Consider the following 24726-nt stretch of genomic DNA (forward strand, 5'->3'; position numbering starts at 1 on the left):
TTGTTGTACGATTTTTATATATATATATATATATATATATATATATATATATATATATATATATATATATATATATACGAGGTCTGTTAGAAAACTATCCGACCTTTTTATTTTTTTTTTAAAAACTATATAGATTTGAATCATGTGCGCTTGCATCAGCCAAGCTTGAACCTTCGTGCGCATGCGTGAGTTTTTTCAGGCCTGTCGGTTGCGTCATTCGCCTGTGGGCAGGCTTTGAGTGAGCACTGGTCCACCCCCCTCGTCGGATTGTCATTGTCAGGGAAATGGCTGAGCGATTGGAGCAGCGCTGAATCAAATTTTTCCAGAAACTGTGAGAGACAGCCAGGTGGAAACCATTCGGAAGATTCAGACGGCTTTCGTTGGAAGTCTCACAGGACAAGTTGTGACATGCCCAGCTGTTACACAATTTCTCGGATACTCACTCAACTGAAAAGCCACCGAAAGCCGTCTGAATCTTCCGAATGGTTTCCAACATGGACGTGCTTTTTGTTGTGCTCCATTGCGGCTCCGTCCCGACGCGCGAATTCCTTCGCACGTCTTTAATTACAAAATCTCCTGTAACAGTGAAATGTGTCGCAAAAGTGCTGATGTCCACCTCTTCCACAATTTCTCTGGTAGTCAGACGACGTCCCGGATCAACACAGCGTTCACTTTGGAAATGATCTGGTCGTTTCAGCCTGTCGATGGCCGCTCGGAGTGCGGCGTGCCCTCCGCCGCTGTGGGCTGTCTTTAATCTGGTTGTAATGCTCCTTAATTTGTGTGACGCCTAGAGTATCCTCACCGAAAGCCGTCTGAATCTTCCGAATGGTTTCCTCCTGGCTGTCTGTCACTGTTTCTGGAAAAATTTGATTCAGCGCTGCTCCAATCGCTCAGCCATTTCCCTGACAATGAAAATCCGATGAGGGGGGAGGACCATTGCTCACTCAAAGCCTGCCCACAGGCGAATGACGCAACCGACAGGCGTGAAAAAACTCACGCATGCGCACGAAGGTTCAAGCTTGGCTGATGTAAGCGCACAATTCAAATCCATATAGTTTTTTAAAAAATAAAAAGGTCGGATATTTTTCTAACAGACCTCGTGTATATATATATATATATATATATATATATATATATATATATATATATATATATATATATATATATATATATATATATATACCATCCCTGGATCACCACCTTATCATAGTGGAGGGGTTTATGTGCTCCAGGGATCCTGGGAGCTGTGTTGTCTGGAGCAATAGGTCCTGCTTGGGCCACTCTTGGCAAAGTGGTCCCAGGTGAGGAGACACAAATAGAGCAATTCAAAAGACCCTTTCTGATGTACACACACACAAGGATGAGTTCATCTTGTCTGCATTAGGGAAACCAAGGACTCACTCTGGAGCCAGGGCTGGAGCAGGGGAGCTCTCAGGCCTGGCCTTATTGCCGGGTCTACAACTGTGTGTCATCCTGAAAACAACATGGTGTCATCTCAGTGTGGGTTCACCGCCTGCAAACAAAGGGTAGCTGGTCTGGTGCGGTGTTCTACGGGCAGTGGACAGGAGCAAACATGTACTGACACTCTGTTGTGGTACTTGACTCTTGGAATGTGGAATGTCACCTCTGTGATGAGGAAGGAGCTTGAGCTTTGCAGGATGTTGAGCAATACTAACTGGAAATAGTTGGGCTCACCTCCACTACACAGCACTTGTTCTGGAACCAATGTTCTGGAGAGGGCTGGGCTCTTCTCTTTCTCCAGAGTTATCCAGAGTGAGGCGTGCCAGCCAGGTTTGGGAATACTCACAAGTTCTCGGTTGAGTGTCATTATTTTGGAATTTTCCATGGTGAACGAGAGGGCTACCTCATTGTGACTTTGTGTTACACAGTGGAATTTGACTGTTGTTTGCATATATGCACCAAACAGCAGTTCAGAGTACCGTGCTTTCTTGAAGACTCTCAGTGGGATCCTGGAAAAGTTTCCTGCTGGGGACTCTTTAGTTCTACTGGGGAACTTAACTGCTCACGTTGGCAACAATGTAGGAGGGGGGTGATTGGGAGGAACAGCCCCATTGATCTGAATCTGATTGGTGCTTTGTAGTTGGACATTTGTGCTGTTCATGGTCCATAACAAACACCGTGTTTGAGCACAAAGGTGTTCATAAGTACACTTGGCACCAGAGCACCCTAGGTCAAAGGATGATGATCTTTTTTTTATCGTGTCGATCAGATATGCGGCCATGTGTCTTGGACACTCAGCTAAAGCGAGGGACAGAGCTGATCATCACCTGGTGATGAGTAGGGTCAAATGGTGGGGTGAGTCACTGACCTGACCTGGAAGGTCTAAATGTGCTGTGAGGGTTTTCTGGTAATGTTTGGTAGATGAACCTGTCCAAACACCTTTCAACTTGCACCGCCAAGGAAACCTCTTCTACATCTTAAAGGAGATCTGGAACATGGAATCGGCAGGTTCCATGTTCAAGGTCTGATGTTGAGGTAACTGCTTTGAGCTGTGCCCTGACGATTGTTGGTGCTTGTCATCATGGTAACCCAAGAACCTGCCAGTGGACATGTGCAGTGAGGGAACTTGTCAAGCTGATAAAGGAGGCCTTTCGCATCTGGTTGGCACAGAGATTGCTGGAATCTGTGGTGAGGTACCGGCAGGCCAGATGGACTGCAGCCTCAGTGGTTGCTGAGGCAAAGCCCGAGTGTTAGCAAACTGTCATGCACCTCAGGAAACCATTCTTAACCCAAGCTGTGCTCAGCAAGGGAGGAGAGCTGTAAACCTGGACTAAGGATATTGTGAGATGGTGAAAAGAACACTTTAAGGATCTCCTCAACCCTAATGACATGCCCTCCTTTGAAAGGAGGCAGGGATGAAAGACTGATGTAATTCAAAAACATCTGTGGCAAATCACAGGGAGCTAACGACATTTGACCTGAGATGCTGAAGTCTCTGGATGTTGTTGGGCAGTCATGGCTGACATGCCTGTGCAATGTACCATGGACATCAGGAACATTACCACTGGTTTGGAAAACTGGGGTGGAGTGTGTTCCATTTATAGCATGCATTGTTTCATGGATGTAAAAGTGTTAATACACACACACACACACACACACACACACACACGCAAATCATTATCTCGTCCAGTGCTAAAATATAGTAATCCTAATTTGTTAACAGGGGAAAATCCTTATTCGGCTTTACCTGACACGATTTTGGGGTTTTATTTTTTTGGGAAATGCAAGCAAATTCCAGGCCAGGACTTTGGGAACAGAGTATTAAACCACACAAGAGAGAGAGGGACAGAAAATGGGTGTGAGAGTAAAAGAGCGATAAAGGCGACATGCAGTTGAATGAGTGCAGTCAGTTAGAGAAGGAAAAAGATATTTGCAATACAGCTGGGGTGAGTTTTCCTTGGCTTTAGAAGCAAGGAAAGAGAGAAGCTGTTCGAGCAAGGAGAACTTGGAGGGAAAGAGTCAAAGTGAGTGTTGTGTGCATGTGTGCGTGCGCATGTGTGCGTGCGTGTGTGCATGTGAGACGTTGGTTCCTGGAAAAGCAGAGGGCTGCAGAATAAACAGGCTGCATGCCTGAGACTGCCCTGTGATGTCATCACTGGGCAAACGGGAGGAGGGAGAGAGACAGTGGGAGAGAGAGAGAGAGAACCATCAGGTTAAAAGGGAGCAGCAAAGGCACGGGAGGGGATGAGTACTGAGCAAAAAGTGTCAGAGGTGGAGAGCAGGAGGAAAAGTCAGATGGACAGGAACGGGAGCATTCTGTCATTCTCAGTAACAGAGTGAGACTGTAGGAGGAAAGGAGGAGGAGGTGCAGTGATAAGTAGGAGGACAAGGAAAGGAGAGAGGCTGCTGAGGAGGAGAGCACTGATGGGTACGTTTAACGCCAGGACCGGTTCCTTCTTTTCGATGCATCTCCTTTTGTGTAGCGAGCAATTAGCACAGCTGGTGACAGAGATGCAACACGAGGTGTGTTTGTGTATGTGTGTGTGTGCGTCATCATTGGAATGAGTGTGAGGCCAATGGTATCATGTCACACACTCTTTCCCCAAAAGAACATTTTGTTCAGGTTTACGTGAGCCAGCACGGGTACTGCGACACTCGAACGTTCAGTCGGAACCGCATCTCACCTACACTAACTTTTTTCGTCCTTCTAACATGTCTCATAGAGAGTCGTCCTCGTCCTCGTCAAAGTCCTCATTTGCCAAGAAACAAAACAACCCAACTTTCAGGTTGTGATGCGAATGCATGATTTTGTGCAGGATAATTCACTAAAAGTGGGAGTAAGGTTTCATTCACAGGCCTTTTCTCCTTCCTGTCTAACTGCCAAACTTAATGTCGCATTTCGGAGGAACAAGAGTCAGAAAACAGTCAAAGCTGAAGGATGTTTTTCCATTTAATTAAACACGGTGCACCTTGTTGCTCAGATTCTCAAGTAGCAAAAGAACTTCTTATTTCTGGGGAGAAAACAGAAAATGAACATGAAGTGAAACATGGTTGTGAGATGATTGATGCCGAGACCTTATTTGTATTGTATATCAAATGTGATGTTATTTGGGTTATGTGAACATTTCAGTTTGTTGTAAAGTTGGTACAGATCCCAGAGCTGTGCGTGCTAATGACTCACATGTTGTTGTCATCCCCCATATGACGACTGCCCTTAAGGACCTGTTGCATGATGTTGCCATCTCATTGGCACGAGTCGCAGTCACCACAAGGGCACATTCACCTCCAGCACAAATGCACAAATGAGAGAGTGCCACTTTTTTAAAGGAGTTGTGTGATGAATGTTTATATAACAATATCCAGCTGGTTTGGCATTCATAATCCTGACCAGATTAATGCTGTTGATATGCACCAGTTGTTTCTGAGTGGATGGAATTTTAATTTAAAGGCGTCAGAATTCATATCCATTTTTAAGACAGTTGGTGAAAATGTGTATAATATAACCTTTTTGGTGTTGACTGATTATTGGTGTGGCCAATTATCAGCACTTGTATTCAGCATTTTTACTGCTATCTGCATCGGCCATTTTTAAAGCCAATAAAACTGTTTAATTTGTCTTTGATACAGCTGCAGTCTTTACTTTCCAGTGATTCACATTCATATTCATCCATCATGATAATTTGATAGCTCAGTCGTCCGTGAGGAGCTCGGAGTAGAGCTGCTGCTCCTTTGCATTGAAAGGAGCCAGCTGAGGTGGTTTGGGCATGTGGTGACGATGCCCCCTGGGTGCCTCCCTAGGGAGGTGTTCCAGGCACGTCCAGCTGGGAGGAGACCCTGGAGAAGGCCCAGGACTAGGTGGAGAGATTATATCTCCACACTGGCCTGGGAATGCCTCAGCATCCCCCAGTCAGAGGTGATTAATGAGGCCCCAGAAAGGGAAGTTTGGGATCCCCTGCTGGAGGTGTTGCCGCATGACCCGGTCTTAGATAAGCAGTTGAAGATGAGTGAGTGATGATAACTTGTATCTGCCACAGCAGAAGTGTAAAATTCATTAACAATGACCTCATGCCAGGAACATGATGAGATATTGAAACAGTTTTATGCAGTAAAGCACTACAATCATCTGGATAGATTGTTGAAAGGCAGTGCAGCCTCCTGTCCTGGACACTAGCATGGGCTCCCAAAATTTCCTGTATATTTGTATTGTCAAGTGTGTCGGTAGCATAGCCCAAGCAGTGGCTCACCCCTCTGAGTCTGGTCCGCTTGAGGTTTCTTCTTCAATATCATCAGAAGGAGTTTTTACTTACCATTGTCACCTGTGTGCTTGCTCTAGGAGTTGGTAAGGTTAGACCTTACTTGTCTGAAGCGCCTTGAGGCAACTTTGTTGTGATTTGGTGCTGTATAAATGAAATAAATTAAATAAGTTAATACAATTTTGCATATTCTCGATCTGTCCTTTGAAATGATCATTTGTGACAAGTTGTATTTTAAGATGTCTTCATTACATCTGTCAACATGCAGTGGTAATGCTTAGTCTATCTGTGTATGTGGACAAAATAGCCCCAGAATTTACAAATGAGCAAGTTACATGTCATGAAGGTGGGATTTGGTGGGATAAAGAGCCGATACAAATTTGAGACAATTACAGTTTTTGATCCACCTCCTGGATCAATTTTAAAGTTTTGTTAACATTGTGAGATATCTTATTTTGGCCAATTTTTTCAACCAATTTTAATGAAAAATAAACTTGAATATCTCCATGGGTTGACTTTGTTTCAAATTTACAAATTACAAGTTTACAAAAAATGAATACATTTGCAAATGCATGCGGTGTGTCATTTTTTTTATATCTTCAGTTGTTTATCTTATTACTCATTGCACAGTTATTTGTGCAGCAAAGCTTCTGTTCACAACTTTATCACTGATGTCATTTCTGGGTTCACTGTTTTTTCAGCATTTTCTTTGCAGCATCCATGCTTTCAGTCATTGCCATTGCTGCAACCAAACTTCCCACAATGCACTGTAGATCTCATGGCACAGTAGCAAACTAGAAGTGACCCTGAGAGAGTGCCACACCTGTTAACACACAACCATGTTTTATACATATTGGCTCCAAACTGTTTGAGTTAAACAGTAATGGTGTTTAGGTCAAGGTATTTGACCCTAAATTTTTCCACCAAGTTTTGTACAAATCAGATCAAAGCTCTGTAATTTTGTTCACACATGGACAGACAGAAAGACAAAAAATATTGAAAACAATATCCCTGGATGCACTAATGCACACTGCTGTAATTATGAGACAGCAAAATGCATGAATTTATTTCTAAAATGCAATAATGTGTCTTGACACATTGTGCATCAGGACTGAAAATGGATGCATCTAGAATGCTGAAATAAAATGTTACCTTCACATTTATATCTCCATGTGAAAAGTTGGCAGTTTTGGGGATCTTGTGTGAATGAATGCTGGATGCCTCATGGGTTTATTTTTCAAGCACGGCACAGCTCAGAATGTGACACATCATAGATCAAATCTGAATAGAGCGTGTCTGCAGCAGGACCTGACGGATGCAGGATACTTGCTCCCGTGTCAACAAGTGAAGTGAAAAGCAAATGTATCAGCAGTCTTTCAGCAAAGATGCTGGTTGCAAAAAGATGAGTTCATTTTCTGTTTAAGATCTGTCATCAGTTTGTTATGGTAGGCCGCAGTCGATATTTGCCAGGTTAGAAGTATTTATCATTGCAGTTTGTGAAAAGGTTATTCACACTTTTACGAAGCTTTGAGTGTAATTGACACCCCAAAAATAAACAGATGCTTTCAGATCTCATTATGTTATTATGCCAAAGGGCACCGTTTAAAACGCTCCATGTTGCGGACTCACTGGGGCAGCTGAAATGTAAATTTTGCTGGTTGTTGATGCTTGTTATTTTCTTATGTAAGTGGCTGTTTAACTGTTGGGGATCACGCTTTGTAGCCTGATAGTACAAGTGTGCCTGTCACGGCGTGTTTGCATTTTTATTAACACAAAGTTCCTGACAAGTATCTCTGGCTCATGCCACGCTCTTGGAAAACATGTAGGTAAATAATCAGCCAATCAAGTCTTATTTATTCAGATTTAATGTAGAGGAAGCTGTATGATTGGAGAGCTTCCCGTGCAGTGATTTACGTGTGGCTGGTCTACCTTCAGGTCAACATCTCACCAAGTCAGTGCTGTCTTTGTCCGGTACTGCCCGTCTTCATGTGTAACTCCAGTATTTTCAGTACAACGAAGAGACTTATAGATGCCTTTATGTAATGTGGAGGCTCTCAAATTGGGAAACATGGTGGCATTCTCTGTGTCTGTGAATTTGTTGAGAAAATGGCACTTAACATCAGGTCAGTTGAGAGCATGTTGTGGTGCCACATCCACCATAATAGACCCGACCTGGGTCCTGCTTGGTAACCATCCAAGATGGTTGATTGGATGCTTGGATCAGTCCTTACTTTCAAAAGCTCGCCATCCATCTGCCCTAGCCAGGTGAAATATGGGTTTTTGGGATGGGTGGGTGATATGACAAATTAGTATCACAGTTTTTTAATTTTTTAAAATCATAATGGTGTTATATCACTGTATGACTTTTTGTTGGGATGAATAGCATGTCCTGTCACTTTATGTAAATACAAAATATTTTGATAATATTGGATATATCATTGTCAGTTGGGAGGCATGAGAGTATATTAGTGTTCTCAGTGATTCAGCTGAGCTCGCGGCTCGCATCAATAACACATTAAACACATGAAGTAAAGTATTTGATTACTTGCTATGGAATGTTAAATTAGGTTTATTGATTTTGTTTTGTTTTTTTGGTGCACTGCTCCTTGCATGTTTGTGTTTTTTGAAATTCTAGTTCATGGATCAATGTATACTTTGTATTAGTTATCATGGGTATATGTATAATTTTATATACATATGTATAATTTTATTTTATTTTTTAAGGGGTGGGTGTTTACAAGGTTTTGCTTCTGCCTACACCCTTTCGGGCACATGGGTGTGTTGTTGGACTATTTTCTTTGTAGGTTTTTTGTTCTGGATCTGTGTGTGCTGAATAAATTCATTCATTCATTGTTCTTACCTTTTCCGCAGTGTGACCTGTGGACTAGTAGCGAAGTTTATATAACTGTGATTTTGTGTCATGGTGACTTAATTTAAAAGTGATGATTGCATTAACTTTGAGGCCATTGTGGTAAAAATCAGTCAGTCTGTTGGAATAAATGCAGCTGCTCCACTCACAGAACCTATTAAAAAAAAAAAAAAACCCAACAGCCTCATGGAGCGAAGTGGTCCCGCTGTCACGTCCCCCTGTCATATCCCACTGTCACATCCCGCTGTCACATACGCGCACAAACACACACCTCTAAACGTTGAGGGCCTGAGCACAGTAGCTAAGCTGGCCGGAGGGGAGCAGACATGTAGGAGAGTAACGTGTGCTGATCAGGACCGCTGACCTGAATGAATTGTGATCAGTGTTTAGGATGAATGCATTTATCCAGAAGGGGTTTTGAAATAAGATTATTGTCACCTTCTCATCAGACAATGTGGACGTCCTCATCTCTTGTTTAAAAGAAAAGAAAAAAGTTAGTTATAAAACTCAGATCAGTTTTGTTCCTTTTCTCTCTCTTTGTACTTTTCATGGTTTTGACAAATGCATTTTTGTATTCACTGATACTATTCGTCTTGTACTTTAATCCAACAGTTAAGTATTTTATATATTTTGTCAAACATTGGACACCTTATTTTCATTCAGGACCACAGACAAAAGTTGCTTATTTTCATTACTCATTATGTTATTGCTAATGGGCAGCTTTATTATTGGTAAAATATCTCATAAATAACTTATTTGGACTAATATTATTTCATAGCGGGTAATTATAAGATGGATGTTGGCTATATGACTTTATTTCTCTGTTCAAATACTGAACATTACTGTAGAAGCATGACTTGCTGTAATCGTTTTCTTTGCTATGTCAAGCTTTGTATAATAATTTGTCAAACTCTGTTTTTATATTAGTGCAATTGAATAATGAAGAATTTTGAGCCTCGGCCCCACCGAAGAATAAGCCATGATTAATGAGCCACGCATGGGTGTGTCAGCAATTATTTGAAGAATGATGTACGTATAAATCTATCACCTATCCGTGACTAAGGCACCTCTATGTGCCTCTCTGTATGTCACATATGCCATGTATCAGCCTCTATCTAGTGAGCCACTCCTGACCTGTTATTTGAGCCCCATCCAGACACGAATGGCTTGTGTCGCTGCATATGATCCATGTCAAGCCACATATGATCTGTGTAGCGCCATGTAACGTGACATTGGTGTACGTTTAGGCATGGGTTTGGTCCAAACCTCCAGCCCTCCTACACTTGGTCCCTTTAAAGTGTAGGTTTTCAGTTCACAGCATCCATTCAAGATGTTATCACATCTTTTAAACACAGCCCAAAAAAGATGCTACTGCACAGTTCGGCCGGTACGCGTTGTGCGTGAGGCTGCTATTCACCTGTGTTCCAGAGCCATTAACTGCAGCAGTTCTGCTTGTTCACCCAGCTTTCTGTGACCACAAAAAAAAAGACACCACAATGAGGTGGCTGCTTTAATTATATACACCTGCAACTGTGTGGATTGATCACTTCCCAAAAAACACAACACAAAACACATCCATAACCAGACCAGTGACAACCGAACCACGAGTTCCTGTACAGTTGCCTCTGCGCTTCTTCTCGCTGGCTTTATTTTTTCCGCAACTTTAGTCATTTTGACACCGTGATCCAACTTTTAACTTTGTGTTTGTCCGTTAATGTCTGCAAAATCGCTCTTTTGCGAGCTCCCATTCTGCGTAAATACACGTCTTGAGCACGAGACATTGCGTCAGTGCGCACAGAACGTGCTTCATATCCATTATAACAAAATGTTAAATCTATCATAAACGTACTTTAACAGCTGCTTATAAAGAAGGAATGAATATGCAGCTGTTTTACCAAGCTATTAAAACATTACAAATAATTACCTTTTAAGGCTGTTCCAAATATGTTCTCCACTTCAGCACAAGAGACAGAGACAGGAAAAAAGCTCCAAATGTCCTCTGTGATTCCAGAAGCGATTAGAGGTGTTTTCAACATCCATGCTCTGACAGAAAATGATTAATCTGCTACAAAATAATTATTTTATATACAGCGTCTGGCGCACAAAGCAGGTGGAATTATAGTGCACAAGAGGGCTGAGCCAAAATAGCCTGTCCTGAGCTCGTAGCCAACAGGTGCTCAGATTATGGGCTTTTAACAGCTTCATCTTCACCACAAACATACCTCTAACATCCTCATTTGTCCTCGTAGTAAAGGTGCACTGACATCAGCATGCCTAAGACCCACGCAATAGCACAAACGTTGTCGTGACAATCCCACCCGCTGTGTTCCTAGCTGGACGCCGTTCTTTGTTCTACCAGCTGCCACGTGCCCTGCACTGAACTCTGCGTATATAAAGTTATTTTGTGGGGGATTAATCATTTTTTTCTGCAAATTGGCCGTTGAAAATGGCTCTAATCACTTCCTGTATCACAGAGGAGGCTGCTTCCCTCACACTCCACTTCCCTCGCACGCACGTGCCTAACAAGCTGCAGAATTCATTTTGAGCCATCTAAAAAAGTAATTATTTGTCTTGTGTACATTGTCATGGCTTGATAAATTGCATGTTCTTTCCTTCTTGACTGCAACTGTTAAAGTATGTTTATAACAAATTAACTTCTTGTTATAATCCTTCAGACGAGCTGCGCTCTGATGTGATCCGCTGACATCACCACTTGCTCTGTTCACTTCTTGTTTACTCCATTTGACGAGCTACATGTAGTGTTGGAGATTAGATCACGCAACATAGCATGAAATTTTTGCGTGAAAGATTTTTTGAACATTTCAAAATTCTCTGTGCGCAATAGCACGCACTGGCGCCCCTCTGGCATCCTGTCTGCACCCATCAAAGACGAGTTTACTCTTCAGCACGACACAGGTAGTGATGTGTCATGAAGCAAAGGCATGCTCATGTCAGTGCACTTTAACTCGCACACAAACTGCCCCGTGCTGTTGTTGCTAAATTTTGAACTTCTTGAAATTAGCGCCAATCTCAGAGATGACCCTTGTTAGCTGAATATTCCGCCTCTAAGAGCCTCTCAGTGCCACTATTCTGCCATGATTGTTGAATGACTGGAATTGTACCAAAAAAAAACATGCTTTGTGGCTCAGTATTCATTCTTCATTATTCGGTGGGACCAGGGCTTTAAGTACTTTTACAGAGGTTTTTTATGTTACCCTAAAGGTGCCCTAACACTTGCACGGCTTTGATCCGTGCACTTGCACGCACTTCGTTGTCATGTTCCCACCCGCTCTGTTCCCAGTTGGATGCTGTGCTTTGATTCCACTGGACACTGCCCAGAGTGGGACGCAGCGCTGTGTTTCTCAAGCACACACAAGTGCGCACCGCACGCGTGTGTGTGTGGCACACGTGTGCCCCGCGCACACATGTGGGGCTGAAATTATCACTCAGCCATGTGTCTGTGTGTGTGTGTGTGTGTATTTGTGTATGCATAATGCTGCATGAGTCACTAAGTGTGCGTGCATGCCACTGGACAGCTTTGCTGAAAGTTTACTGGCAGTGGGCCAAGCAGTCCCACCATGCATCAGACGCAGCCTTTCCAGTGAACTTTAATTTCTTTTTTTCTTTTTTGCTCACTTTAGCTGCACAACACAACTCTGGACATCGTGATAGTTGGATTATCACATGGGATTTATTTTTGCGTGATTGATTCCAGCACACAGCAACTGGGTGAGAGGATTTTAACCACAGGCTGTGGTCCCAGCTCCACGTCCACGCTGTGAAACACTCGTGGGCCGTTGTTGAGAGGTGAGATTCATGTTTATTAATGCTGTCACGGCCTGGCACAACAGTTCCATCTCATATCTCCTACAGAGTTAGAAGGTGATCATATATTACAAGGTGAGATCCGTTCAGCTCCGAGCTTGACATGTGCAATGACGCGTTACTGCGCATGAGACCACAGAGAGGTTCAGCTGCCTGTGGTCTATAGAGATATGATGCAGACAATAGTTTACATTCTTTACGTCACCTATGGGAAGGAACGGACAAATGTCTGTACTGTAAGGTCTATTATGGGTATAACAGCCTGTTCAGATTTGCGGTGGCGTGCGCACAGTAGTACACGGTGCTTTCAGTTTGATAGATGCTGTTCACATTCAATGTACATGATAATAATCCATAATAATTATCATGATGAAGGGTGCCACATACATTTCAGCAGTTCCGTTGCGCTCCTGGGGTGGACATTATTATATGTGGCACGTGCAGGTCATACTGGCAGGCTTTGCCATGCCAGATATATCTCAAGGCTCCCTTGTATGTGCTCAAATCATTTTGGACCTGTTTTGCCTCCATCAGAATACAACCCCAATTCCAATGAAGTTGGGACATTGTCTTTTGAAAATCCGTTTTGAAATGGATACCTGCAACACGTTTCAAAAAAGCTGGGACAGTGGTAGGTTTACCACTGTGTTACATCACCTTTCCTTCTAACAACACTCAATAAGCGTTTTGGAACTGAGGACACTAATTGTTGAAGCATTGTAGGTGGAATTCTTTCCCATTCTTGCTTGATGTACGACTTCAGTTGTTCAACAGTCCGGAGTCTCCGTTGTCGTATTTTGCACTTCATAATACGTCACACATTTTCAATGGGCAACAGGTCTGGACTGCAGGCAGGCCAGTCTTGTACCTGCACTCTTTACTATGAAACCACACTGTTGTAACACGTGCAGAATATGACTTGACATTGTCTTGCTGAAATAAGCAGGGACATCCCTGAAAAAGATGTTGCTTGAATGGCAGCATGTGTTGCTCCAAAACGTGGATGTACCTTTCAGCGCTGATGGTGCCGTCACAGATGTGTAAGTTGCTAACTAACACACCCCCATACCATCACAGATGCTAGCTTTGGTGTTGCTATGGTGTTGATGTATGGCTTTCACATTGCATGGTTTTAACTTGCACTTGTAGATGTAGAGACGAACTGCGTTAACTGACAATGATTTACAAGTGTTCCTGAGCCCACGCAGTAAGATGCTTTACACAATGATGTTGGTTTTTAATACAGTGCCACCCAAGGGATTGAAGGTCACGGGCATTCAGTGTTGGTTTTCGGCCTTGCCACCTACATGTAGAAAGTTCTCCAGATTCTCTGAATCTTCTGATTATATTATGGATTGTAGATCATGGAATCCTTAAATTCCTTGCAATTGAATGTTGAGAAACATTGTTCTTAAACTGTTGGACTACTTAAAATAAATGCGGTCTCCCCCCCTCTCTCTCTCTCTGTGTGTGTCACAGAGAGAGAGAGAAAGAGAGAGACCGCGCTACTCCAACGATCTTGCAGTATTTATAGCTCCAGAAGAACAACAGGGAGATGTGAAATGGCGCACAGTACTGTGTTGCAGTGTGGTCAGGCTCACAATAGCGGACAGTAGCACGGCGCTGCGTGTACTCGCGTGAAGGCTCCATGCTGTGCTGTACGCCGAAGAAAATTAAACGTTTAATTTCTTCCGTCCTATGTGCGTTGCCCTCAACATACTGCTACGTATTGAGAAAAAACTCCACGTGAAGTGGGCGGAGAGCTGCTCATTACAGCGTAGAGGATATGCTGTAATGAGCAGCTCTACGAATACCTCACTGTGACAGGGGCTTAAGCACAAAAATATCCATATGTATCAAATTGTGAATACGCATAGATCCATGCACATTCCATTTGCACATCCCAGTCAGCGTGGAATTGAGCACACATGCACACACACTAAGCTCCTCCTTTTCCACACCCCTATTTAAATATGCAAATCAATGTAAATCCACTCTGTCCAATCAGTCAACATGAACACAGAAAAGTAATTACACCAAGTGTGAGCTACAATGATGGAAATAAAGTGGAGACATGCAGGGACAGTTTATTTGGGACCCTGTCTCACAGAATACACATGTAACTGTAAAAGAGTTTGTGGGAACGTGTGAACGCTCACACACACTGACGTTAAAACAGTGAGGGGCGTGGCCTCTGACAGTGTGTGACATTCACAACATTAAACACGCATTTATTGACAAATACGGAACACAGGCAGACAATCCGGAGCCTGTTAAGAATCTCTAGTTTCACCTTCAACAAGCATTATAAATAATAATAATAATGAAATGACATATTTGAATGTGCATATGCCCAAATGTGCCCGTGTTTGGAACAACCTTAAACCAGTAAACCTTATACCCACGCAGCCATCCATCGCACATCATGCCAGCTTCTACCCTATTCCCACCCCAACCCAATGCATTTGCGTATCACATATGATTTGAACATTGATGGAATTAAAATGTTTCCTATTAGCAAAAACAAATTCATCATGTGATGGAGTTGTTATAGCAGTATGTGTACAGTCGGCTTCATTTACATTAGGGAAACCGGCATCGTAGACCAAAAGGTCCGCCACTAAAAATGGGTCCATCCTGCCTCCACAGCGCATGCCTTATTTTGGGATTTTGGGATTATTAGCCATCAGATGAGAAGGTAAATCCTCTAACATCATTGTCAAGTCAGTTTTAAGCAGAAACAAGGCTGTTTTAAGCAGGAATGAGGTGATACTTGGTGATAGCTTTGAAATGACCAACGCGCAGTGAACGCATCAGCTAGCAGCTCGTGTAGCTCCAGCGCTCTGATCGCTTCCTCCATTTTTTTATGATGAAATAATGCTGAATTTATGTGGAAATGATTGTTGTACAAAAGCTTCAGATGTCTGTCACTGAGAAAGATGATGACTGGAGTGCAATTTTAAGCAAAAACGACGTGATAATCGGTGAACTGCGGCTAATGACGCATGTGCAGTGAAGGCAGGACAGACCAATTTTTAGGGGGGACCGCTTGGTCGGCGACACCGGCTCTCACTGGAAATTGCCCTTTCATGTTGGAATGTGATGTGTTGGATGATTGTGTCCCACACAGATGGCATGGCTTGGCGCAAGGTTGACAGGCACACTTCTGACTCATCTCCTGCTGGAATGCCCCTGTTGCTAAGACGCCCAGCGTGGTCACCGACAGCCCCTGGTTCCTCACCTTATTCAATTCAATTTATTGAACTTATAGAGCGCCAAATCATGACAGCCTCCCCTCAACACACTTCACAGGAAACAACTCCAAAAAACCCCCAAAATAAATTAAACCAAAAGATCAAAGAGCACAATTAAAAGATTAAAAGCATAGTAAAAAAGTAAAAACAATAAAAAGGATAGTAAAACAATATGTTAATCATATAAAATAGAAAACAAATGTGTCTTCAATGGCGACTTAAAAATCTCAACAGAGTCTGACTGCCTCACTAATGCAGGGAGATCATTCCTTGATTTCTGGACCTGCCCCTCATTTGATGTAATGCTCACATTCTACCCATCGTTTCTCATTTGAACATTCAACCACAATGCACCTAGGAAGTATATTTTCGCGCTCCTTATCAATGTCAGAGGTCCAGTGTCTGTGCTTTCAATGTGGAGCAATGAGAAGACTTCCTGGAGTAACGTCACATGTGCCTCTTGACTTCAGTGGGAACTCTGAAGGAAATTTTAAATCTCAATAAATTGCCAAATTGTTTAGTGTTATAGCATTTTTAGTGTATTATTTGGGACTTAGTACATTACATGCAATCTTGCTGTGGAAAGCATCACAAGCCATGTCAGTTGCACTTTATCCTGCACTTCTCTGAAAGTGGGAGGAACCCACTCTGCTCAGATTATTTTATAGTTTAAGAGAATATGTCCCTCAGTTTCTGTCAAATGTGGCGGCGCAACCATTAGCTTGCAATGGTTAGAGCTATGGCACAAGCATGTCTGACTGCACCAATATCGCATGAAATGTCACGAGGAGTGACTTTGTTTTGGCTGTGATCATTGGTCAGCTGATTACTGTACGGCTGCAGCTAACAATTATTTTCTCTGCATGTTTTAGGCACAGTTCCATTGGAGTTTGAACAACAGTGCATTGTTTTTCCTCGATCAGTGGGTAAACAGATAATCATATTTGGAAAGTCATTTGTAACTTAAAATAAATCTAATTCATTGCAACAAAAAGACAGTTGTGAATGATCATTGAAAAATACAAATATAAAATCTAATTCAAATGTAAAAATTTGAATAAATGCGATCTGACATTACTACAACTTGTCGGACAAATTACGTAGTTTCATCATCTGAAATCATCTCAGTCTATGTAATGAATGATCTGTCTTTCGTCACTACAATTTCACTATGTGTGGACACAGAGATTCCATATGCAGCAGCATCTTTTGTCTGGATGATTACCAGATGATTCATTGTTATTATCCTATACCCATGCCTATTTTTGTATTTTGTATATATTATATATATATGTGTGTGTGTGTGTGTGTGTGTGTGTGTGTGTGTGTGTGTGTGTGTGTGTGTGTGTGTGTGTGTATACACTAGCAGGTGCACCCACTACAAAGCAATAATTTATTGCTTTAATTGATTCTCTTGATCTATTTATCTATTACAGAATTCAGGTTTAATCAGTTGCATAATGGCACTCTTCTGTAGTTTAATCTTCCTCTGTACTTTAATGATTTGATGTTACTTCTGTGACAGAAATGTGTGCAGATGTCTCTTGTGTACCTACGCTGACCCTTTTTTCTTTATCTATTTATCTATTACAGAATTCAGCTTTAATCATTATTACTAGAATTTTTAGACAAAAAGAACTCTCACTTTGTGTGTGTTGCTTTAATCTAGTGTGTGTGTGATGCTTTAATATAGTGTTCGTGTGTGTGTACGTGTGTTTGCGCATGTGTTTTTCAACTCAAGGGCCCCAAAGCAATAATTTAATGCTTTAATCCATTCTCTTTATCTGTTACATTATATTTTACTGTTAATTTACTGTCCTAATGTATTTATTAAATGTTTAGGTTCTTGTTATCATATACACACTATTATTATCATTAATTATTATTAATGTATTTACAATTACATTATGTATTACATTGAACTCACTAAATAAAATCATGCATGCACACACTCATTGATTTACTGCTGCCTGCTAGAATGGCATGTTAGTCCAGAATGTGATTTGCAATGTTAACTAATATCTGAATATCCAAAAATATGAGTCCTATCAGTGTTCGTTTTTGGCGCCATTCATCCTTGACCCAAAATACATGTTGTCCTTTCAGCTGCTCCCGTTTTGTTCAGGGTTGTCACAGTGGATACAGCCAGATCGGCATTGGTATTTGGCACGTTTTATGCTGGATGTCCTTCCTGACGCAACTCCAGTTTTACCTGGAGAAACGCACACAGCCCCTGGTGTTCCAAAGAGGTCTCCCATCCAAGTACTAACCAGGCCCCACACTGCTTAGCTTTTGAGATCTGACAGGATGAGGCTTACACAGAGCAGACTGGCTGCCTTGACCCAAAATACATAAGCATACCAAACGACAAATGTCAGCTGTCCCCAGTGTCATGCACGCAGAGCTTTTTTGTTTTATCTGCAGTCTGCTTTCATCTGATCCACGGTTCGGCTCAGATACGGCTTTTTAAGGCACGAATCGGATCATTTCTTGGATCAGCAAAAAAAGAAAAAGATAAATACTGTCATGCCTGTCCCTGATCCAGGCTTTGATCCCTTTTTTGCCCCTTTCTTTGCCTCATCTTCTGTTCCCACTTATATTTATTAGTTGTTTATTTTCATCATGTGTTTATTCTATATTCTATTTTGCTTTGCCACTTTGTTTCTTTGTTACTTTTATACTTTAGCCATTGTTCAGTTCTGTTCTGCCAGGTTGTGTTTTCATTTATGCTGTTTTCATTTCTGTCATTTTTCTGTTGTACTTTAATATGGGGTTTTGCTTTCTGTTTATTATCTAGTCTTTGCTTGGTTATCTTTATTGTATTCTTATTTCATTAGTCAGTTCTATTTCTATACAGTTCTAGTCTGTTTTATTTATGTATTTGAATTTTTTTTATTCATTTTTAATTATTTATTCAATTTTATGTTGACTTGTTTTATGTAAGGCGCCTTGAGACAGCTTTTGCTGTGATTTGGCGCATTATAAGCTAATTAAATTAAATTAGTTCCAGTTTAGTTTTGTCTTTGTGTTTATGTTCCTATTATTTCTCTCATCAGTTCTTATGTAGTTTTTGTCTTTTGTTCTTACTATCTCTTGGTTCTCTTTTAGTTCTCATGACTCATGCTCTTTTCAAGTTCCTGTTCATAGTTGAATTTTATTCTGCCCTCGGTTTCTGTTGTAGCTCGGTTCTCAGTTTTTTCCTCATTGCCATTTGTTTGTTTTCACTCGATGCCCCCGCACCTGCCGTCATGTCTTCATCCCTAACTCATATTTGATTGTGTTCACTCACACTCTTGGCACCAGCTCACGTGTCTGTCTATTACATCACTTCACTCTATTTCCCTTCCTTCACTATCTTGCACTGTGTATAATCTTTGTCCACTAGCTACGCCCCCTTTCTAGATTGCTCCACACATGCCCCTCGTTAACACCACCTGTTCCTCATTTCACACCGATTAGTCCACCAGCATTTAAACCCTCACAGTCCCTTGCCAGATTGTTGTCTTTGTACACTTTCCAGCCTTTGATCACAGTCCTGAGTTTGCCAAGCCATATTCCAATTTCTGCTCTGTTCTCCTTGACTATGCCTCTTGCCTGTCCCTGGATGTCCGTGTTTGCTCGTGCCACAGAACCCTGCTTGTCCATGACTGCATCTCAGCCTAACCCTGCTTGCACCTCTGCCTCGCTGACTGATCACATGTGTACCATACCAGAGCCTGGAATAAAGACCATGATTTCATTCACACCTAAGCCTAGTGTGGGAGTCTGTATTGCGGGTCAGCCGCTCCTGGTGCTGGGCCACCGCCCGTCCTGACAAAGACTACTTGTTCAATTTTTTTTAAATAAGTTGTGAAAAGAAGTAACTTTTGCCTGTGGACCCAAATGAAAACAAAGTTTTTTTACAGAATATTTTAAAATAAAATGCTTAATTGTTGCATTAAATTGGTTGCCAAGTTGTTTGTGTGCTTGGTTTCAGTGCTGAAGCTTCGTGGTCCCTGTCACATTTCTCCATGTAAGGTGGAGTTGCGTCAGGAATGGCATCTGGTGTAAAAATGGTGCCAAATCAATATGTAGATCCACCTTAGATCTGCTGTGGCGACCCTGAGTGAAAGCGAGGGAGCAGCCGAAGGGACTTATTTTTAGTGTAAAAAAAAAAATGCATTTCTCAAAATCACTGAAGGTAAAAGGAGTAAAACTGATCTGTGTTTATAGGTTTAAAGAGTTATTTACTACTATGAGAACATATGATTGTACAAAGTCTTCTGGCCATAGTTGTGCAATTTCAGCTCTGCTGCACACGGTCAAATCAGCGGAATCAGACAAAATCAATCAAAAACAATCTTTGCCAACATGGTTCAGACTGCATTATTTTATTCTTAAATATTACAAATGGTAAGCAGGGATCAAAATACATTTTTTAACCTGCTTGCACTGGTACTAGTAACAAATTACAAATTAAAAATTACTTGCACCAAAAAAGTTACTTGCACAACCAAAAGTCAGTCTTATATCAACCTTAAAACTCCTCCTCTGATGTGTCAGACTCTTCCTCTCTGGGCCCGTAAAGCCTCTTTCACACCGGGGCTGCTCCCAGTTGCATCATGTGTCGTCATGACGACGCAGCGTGGAAGCAACTCAGTGCCGAGACAAGCAGCTTGACGCTACAACAGCACGAGGGGCGCAAAGGACTAAGCAAATTGGACGCCAAAAATTAAACATGTTTAATTTCTGTTTGCGTCCTGTGCTCGACGCAGAAATTAACTGGTTTCAGCGCAAGTCAGAGCAAAGTGGAAGTGGAGACATGCAGGAATAGTTTATTTGGGACCCTGTCACACAGAATACACATGTAACTGTAAAAGAGTTTGTGGGAACATGTGAATGCTGTTGGGCTCAGGGTAGCACACACGCTGACGTTAAAACAGTGAGAGGCGTGGCCCCTGACAGTGTGTGATATTCACAACATTAAACACGCATTTATTGACAATGGCTGCAGCCAAACTGTGCACTCTGATTTCTCTGTACAGAGAACCTGCAGGCTGCGTTCTCACCTCCTCTCTGCCCCCCTGCTGCGCGCACCTGACGCAGATATTCCTGTGTTGTCATGATGCTGCATGAAGCAACTTGAAGCAGGTCCGGTGTGGTTATGACAGAGTTTGAGGGAAGAGTGGCAGACGTTTTTTTTTTTCCCATGGGCGCGCGCAAACGAATGGTCACAGCAACTCGCTCCGGGTGTGAGAGCCATAAAACGCAGGGAAGACGAAGACAACACACTGGAAATTGTTTTTTTTCCTCATTTATTCCTTTATTGGTTCATTCTACTGGTGGTTATAGTTGATAAAAGTTGGATAAAGTTACTTGCACCACTGCTAGTGCAGTATAAAATTACATGCACCGCTCGAATAATACGTGCACAAACTAGCACATGCACGTACTATTTTGAGCCCTGGGTAAGTCGGTAATAATAATGATGATGATGATGATGATAATAATATATTATTATTATGAAAAATACATTATTTTTCAAAATAGCATAGTTTGGTTCAGGGTTCTTAGCAGGATTCTTTCTCAGTGTAATGGGATGGAAAAATCACCTTAAAAAGCTGGGGGTTTGGTGGATGCTTAGGCTCCACCCCCCAAAAGCTTTTGCATTATGGGCTTATAAAGGGCCTTCTTTGTTAGTCTAAATAAATATGCCAAAAGGTGATGTACCAACAGAAAAAGAGAACATATCTGTGTTTAAAAATGTGAGGAAAGTGTTTCCAAAAATGCCACCAATTTGAAGATGAAGCTGCAGAGGAGACCTTGATCTCGTTAAATGTGCATCTGCAAACTCACACCTGCTGCTACGCTTCTAAATTAAACAAAGGCTTTTCAAACAGCAACTGTTTTATTATTTCAAAAAACCTTTTCCTTATTTTAACATTAAATCAAGGAATCAATCATCATTGTTTTAATTTACAGACAAAGATTTCTAAAGAATCTTCTTTTTTTACTTAAAACTATTTTAATTACTTTTAATTAATTGTTATTTAAAGTAAGAAAAAAACACATAAGGCTTTTCTTGTAAATGTGTATAAATTAGCAGTTCTGATGTTCCTGACACACGTCTACACTGTTCTGTGTTTATGCCTGATTCTTTTGGCTTTAAAGTAAGGCTGTAACAAAGAAAAAAAAAACTGTCGCATTACTTCACACAATTTGCCGCTCAAAATGCAGGCAATAGTGTTTCAGAGCGTTATAAATTAAAAAAAATTTGGCGGGGGAAGCTGGTCCCACTCTCCCCTGTCGTGCAGCACTCGGTATGCGGCTTGCTGCAACGAGAACTTTAGCGGCTACAGAACTTTCCCCCCAGTGCTCGGTGCAGGGCACAATGCAGAAGAACTTTTGTGGCTGTACAAGAACTTCACCCCAATAATTTTTCCCATACACGCAATGATCCACACCAGAGAACCTTTGTGCACTGTCCCATGGAAAATGCACGTAATGAGGCATGAAAAAAAAACAGCGGTGTGAAACGATTTTCTTTTCTTGCCACCAGTAAGAGACGATAGCCCGGTAGTGACTTTAATAGCAGAAAAGTGAGTCATGTTTGATATCTTTAAATGGGTTTGACTGAGGTTGATAAAAAAATGATAATTTCTGTAGGTTGATTTAGGTTGAAATAAGTAATGATCATCATTTCTGATCATCAGAAATGATCAGAAAGGATCATTTTCCCGTTACACGCGCTTGGAAACAGCATAAAGGACCAACTGCAGTGTAGTTTTGTCATGCAGCAGCGTAATTGCCCATTACGCTGTTGTAGTGCTGATGAGAACCCTGTGGTTATTATTTTTATGTGCAAGGAATGACTTCAAAATGTCTTCAAAAGTGGACTTCTAGCAGGTTTTTTGGGGGGGGCACCTTTCACTTCTGTGGCTCCGGCCCTGCACGGTCTTGGAGTGCACTGCAGAGAGGAAGCAGTGTTTAATCTCTTACTCGTTACGCAAGTCTGTGCTATAAAAAACAGTGAGACAGATGCGCACTATTTCATCACCACAAGACTTGATGTCATGTCATGATTTTATGTGCAGTAATTTGTCTTAATTAAACAGTGTATTCAGAAGCCAGAAAGTACAGATTTGTCTTTCTCCGTTTCTGCAGTGGACATCAACTCTGCGCTGCCCCTGCGTCTCCCTCCAGCCGCTATTCCCATGGACCTGCGTGTGGACCATCACCAACAGCAGCAGCAGGTGTCCACACTGTCCCCACCTGGTCAGCAGTCACCCAGCCCAGGCACGCTGGGGGGAACAGGACAGGCCGGCGGAGGTGTGGCGTCGGCCTCAGTACGTGAACAGCAGCTTCAGCAGGAGCTGTTGGCTCTGAAACAGAAACAGCAAATCCAGCGGCAGATCCTGATTGCTGAATTCCAGCGGCAGCATGAGCAGCTGTCCCGACAGCACGAAGCCCAGCTTCAGGAACACATTAAGGTATATACAGAGGATTGTCACATATTACAACAAAAATCTGCCCTATACTCACTCATAAACCAGCCCTCATGAGATGCAAGAAAAAAAAGTGTCTGATAAATCAGACACTTTTCCTATCAATTTTACTGCCCTGGAAACTGTGGCAATAAAATCAGGGCGATACAAATCTTAAAACAAGGCAATACAAAAAAGACATTGAAAATATCAAGCTTTGTATTTCCCCGCTTTTCATCCAGTCGGGAGCCCGCATTTCTCTGCCCCACCAATGACACACCCCCATTTTGTGTTACCCTGGTGACAAGTGCAGGATCCTGATACAGGATCCAGATCATTTCATTCAACCAAGATGTCTGATCAAAGTGAGAGAGTTTTAGCCTTCCTAGCAGGTAGAATTTTACAATTTGAGTCTCATACTGAAGTTTTGAGACATCAGTGAAAATGACACTCATGACTTTATAGAGAGACATAAGAACATTCCATAATTTACATATTTACATGATTTTTTTGTTGTGATATGTGATAAATATCTTAATACATTTCTGTTTATGTATCACGCCCTGGATCATGCCCCGATGTATCTGTATCATAAACATAAACAGACGTGATAAGGTATACGTATCAAAGTCAAAACAAAACAAAAGTGTCTTAGTAAGGTGCTCAGCCAGTACGTGCTACAGCTTCAGTGTGCCTTGACATTGATTGTACAAATCTGTAGAACTCCAACAAAATACCAACGGGAAATATAGTTTGGAAGAGAGGTAAATGTTCTAAGCTGGCCCGTCACAGCGCGTGTGGCAAAATGTGTCCACAGCACCTGCGTTACAAATGTGCATCGTGGTGAAATCAGATGCAACATTTTGAGCAGCTTCAAAATGAATGCTGTGTGTCTGGTGCCATATTTCCTTTAATACATCATAACATTGTATGCATTGCATAGTGTCACATAGTTGTTACTACAAGCAAAGAGACGTGCATGGGGTGTGCAGACAAGTACACAGACATTTGCACCCCAGGAAAACATGCAACCAAAAAGAAAAAAAAGACTATATATTGACACCCTCACTTCTGGCCAAAGGCCACTGGAGTTCTACAACCCCAAATTTTCTTTGCAGCCACTGACTCTACACCACTGATGTAGTCAGTGGCCGGTGTCACACATCTGTCAATTTTTTTGTCTTGAGACTTGGTGACTGCAACAGCCATAGCTTGTGATTCACATAATTCTCCTACTCAAACTCCTGGTGCTCTATGGATGGATAAATTCCTTAATTTTCTTTACACAGGACACAAAATTAACTAGAAACCCTGCATCACAACAACAACACACACAACAGTTTGAAGACAAAATTCAAGTTAAACAAATTCAAAATGGTCATGATATAAAACTAGTGCATTGCCCATGGGGATCCATGGGCTGTAGATTGGGTAGTGTTTATAAAATAGGTAGCTGACATTTTTGTGGTAAGGGTGGTAATAAATTATGTAAAGCTTGTATAATGGATTGGAATGAGGTGTGAGTCCAGAATGTTTTTAGAAGCTTAAACCTGAACAATTTTTAGAAGAACTCAACTCTTTTACAGTTGCATGTAAAAGTT

At 41.8% G+C, this 24726-nt stretch overlaps 1 protein-coding gene across 5 annotated transcripts in view; it reads left to right on the forward strand.

The window, feature by feature from the left end:
• Positions 1–24726, forward strand: part of LOC117514130 (histone deacetylase 4-like) — a 289818-nt gene that overhangs the window by 119923 nt on the left and 145169 nt on the right. For 4 of the 5 annotated variants that reach the window (XM_034174436.1, XM_034174429.1, XM_034174444.1 and 1 more), the window contains exon 3: positions 22806–23131. In XM_034174436.1, the coding sequence (XP_034030327.1) occupies positions 22806–23131 (326 nt within the window). Of the gene's footprint in view, positions 1–3337; positions 3890–22805; positions 23132–24726 lie in introns of those variants that run through there. The other variant, XM_034174450.1, reaches the window with a different exon arrangement.

Source organism: Thalassophryne amazonica, chromosome 1 (genome assembly GCF_902500255.1).
Source record: "Thalassophryne amazonica chromosome 1, fThaAma1.1, whole genome shotgun sequence".
Lineage (NCBI taxonomy): Eukaryota > Metazoa > Chordata > Actinopteri > Batrachoidiformes > Batrachoididae > Thalassophryne > Thalassophryne amazonica.